This window comes from Microplitis demolitor, chromosome 6 (genome assembly GCF_026212275.2).
Source record: "Microplitis demolitor isolate Queensland-Clemson2020A chromosome 6, iyMicDemo2.1a, whole genome shotgun sequence".
In the NCBI taxonomy this organism is placed as follows: Eukaryota; Metazoa; Arthropoda; class Insecta; order Hymenoptera; family Braconidae; genus Microplitis; species Microplitis demolitor.
Genome location: NC_068550.1, coordinates 13,982,976 through 13,985,417, shown reverse-complemented (window position 1 = coordinate 13,985,417; position 2,442 = coordinate 13,982,976). Strand labels below are relative to the sequence as shown.

The following is a 2,442-nucleotide window of genomic DNA, read 5'->3' as shown; positions in this document are numbered from 1 at the left end:
GTAGGAATCGACCCCTTTCGATTTGGACGAATTTTGGTCAGAAGTTTTCTCTCATCATATAACGAAGTTCTGCCAAGGAAAAAAAGAATAAAAAAATTGTTTTCAAAAGTTATGCAATTTTGAAAATTTCACTAATTTTTCTGTTTGATTTGAGCTAGGTTTTAAAGAGGATACTTAAAGGTACCAAAAAAAAATTTTTTTGAAAAAATTTTTCAAAAATTCACTTTTTGGGAAAATTTTGAAATTTCAAAAATTGCAAAAGTCGATGACTGCCATCAAATTTTTCGCTCAAATTTTTTTCTAGAGTACCTCTAATTGATTTCAAAAGATCCTGAAATTTTTGAGTACGGGTTTTTTTTGTTCAAAAGATATAAATTTTTGAATTTTAGGAAGAAAAAATTTTTCTTTCTTTGGCGTTGACTGAATAAAACAATAATAAATTCAATTGTAATTTTTAATTTTAAGGCTCAAAAATTGATTTTAATGCAAAAGAGTCAATAAAAAACTTATTAATGTGATATTTTTGTTTTTCAGCTACATTTTGATTTTAAATTGGATATAATTGTGTTAGAATGATTGTTTTTTCTTAGCTCCTTGCTGTGGTCTTGATTTCGCACTTCTTATTCTCAATCTGAAAATAAATAGTATTATTAGAAAGCTATTTTTCAATGAAAATTTTATATGAATCGAATATACATAATAAAATATGGCTGAATTTACCGAGTTTGAATGCTGGGCTCCTCGACAAACTCATAGACATCTACGTTTTTCAATACAAAATTTTCTCCTTCTGTAGATGATGACAAGCGCTTCACTCTCAGAACTTCATTTGAAGTAGGGACTGCGGCATGGCATCCACGTATTCCCTTAACTGGTAAAGCGTTTTTGAACCTGTTACTCAGTTTTTTTTCTGTTCTACGAATTTGCTCATCTGAGACATAAGAACTATTTATTCCCTGAATATTGTCCTTTGTCCATTCATATAATTGCTCAGGTGTCTTGATTTGTTTATCAGGAGGATGTTGAAGATTAGCTCGGCTAATTAATCGTTTGATTAATCCACCCAAACCGTCACTTGGGCCTTTCCCATGGGAAGTGGCGAAAGTGCCATTCGGCTTTCTTTGGAAGTTTTCTTCATGATACACCAAATTGACTAAATTATAACGATTCTTGTATTGAGATACAGCGCCATCAGAGAAATAAATTATTTTACAAATATCGGGAATTTTATTTTTGAGAAACGATGTCAGTACTTCTTGGAAAGTGTAAACTGCAGTTGTATTGTGAGTTAAGTTATCAGAAATTATTACTAAATTGAGAAGTACAATTTCACTTTTATTCTCTTCAGTCGTTCTATAATAACACGCAAAAGGATGGATTGTTGCCTGCTCATTATTCCAATATACTCCTTGAACACTATTTTGAAGCAAAAAAGAATAATTTTCTGAAAAATCAGCAACAACAAGTACTTGCCCGATTTCAAGGTTTTCTTTTATAGTTTGAAAATACTCAGCCTGTTTTTTTAGCTACTAAGTCATGATAAAGTAGTTTCGGAATATATTCTACAAAAATATCAACAAAATCGTCAGCTGGTTTGATAATTGTTTCTAAAGAACATCGATCCACTTGAGTCCACTGATTGTATGTAATCTCGTCTACAAAGTTATCCATGAATAAGTGTTCTAAGATAGTTTTCAATTTTTCCGAGCCGGGACAGTCATTGCATTCTCCGAAACAACACTCATTTGTAGGTGATTGACAAATAACCATGTCCATACAATCCCGATGCGACAAGAATGGCTAATTATGATTAAAATTAATAAGATATTGTCGTTTACAAACAAGTTGTGATAAAGAATGTAAAATTTCGAAAATATTTTAACTATAATTAATAAGATATTTTAGTTTAATAACCCGAAAGAAAAAACTATATATTACTTTTTGTATACTTAAAAATATAATGATGATATAATCAATTATACAGAAGTATGTATTGTAGAATATACTGAAACAGTATAGATAATTTCGCTGATTTCGAAATATATTTGAAGATATATAATCAAATATAATGAATAATATAAATTATTTACACATGTAAGATATACTTATTAGATTTATAATGAGTATATCTCTCTCTCTCTCTCTCTCTCTCTCTCTCTCTCTATATATATATATATATATATATATATATATATATATATATATATATATATATATATGCATATAATATTATATACATCAGAAAATATAATTGTGATACATAATAAATTATACAAAAGTATGTATTGAATAATATACTGGTGCAATATAGATATTTTTGTTTATTTAAAAATATATTTGAATATATATAATTAAATATAATGAATAATATATACTATTTAAATATGACAAATATATATAACCCGACAGCACTCCCGTCAGTTTTTTGATATTCTTTACGCC

General features: G+C 28.1%; 1 protein-coding gene across 1 annotated transcript; it reads right to left on the bottom strand.

Annotated features, from left to right (window-relative positions):
* Positions 1 to 546: 546 nt before the first annotated feature.
* LOC128668029 (uncharacterized) lies at positions 547 to 1,770 on the bottom strand. The gene is made up of 3 exons (XM_053740180.1): positions 1,567 to 1,770; positions 721 to 1,514; positions 547 to 631 (listed from the first exon to the last, which is right to left on the bottom strand). The coding sequence occupies exons 1-3, from the start codon at positions 1,768 to 1,770 to the stop codon at positions 568 to 570; spliced, it is 1,062 nt and encodes a 353-aa protein (XP_053596155.1). The 3' UTR covers positions 547 to 567.
* Positions 1,771 to 2,442: the final 672 nt, after the last annotated feature.

Coding starts and splice junctions, on each gene's coding strand:
- LOC128668029 (XM_053740180.1), bottom strand. CDS start 1,770: ATGGTTATTTGTCAATCACCTACAAATGAGTGTTGTTTCGGAGAATGC. Junction 1,515..1,566: donor ACGATTTTGTTGATATTTTT/GTAGAATATATT, acceptor CTAAAAAAACAG/GCTGAGTATTTTCAAACTAT. Junction 632..720: donor GAGCCCAGCATTCAAACTCG/GTAAATTCAGCC, acceptor ATTTATTTTCAG/ATTGAGAATAAGAAGTGCGA.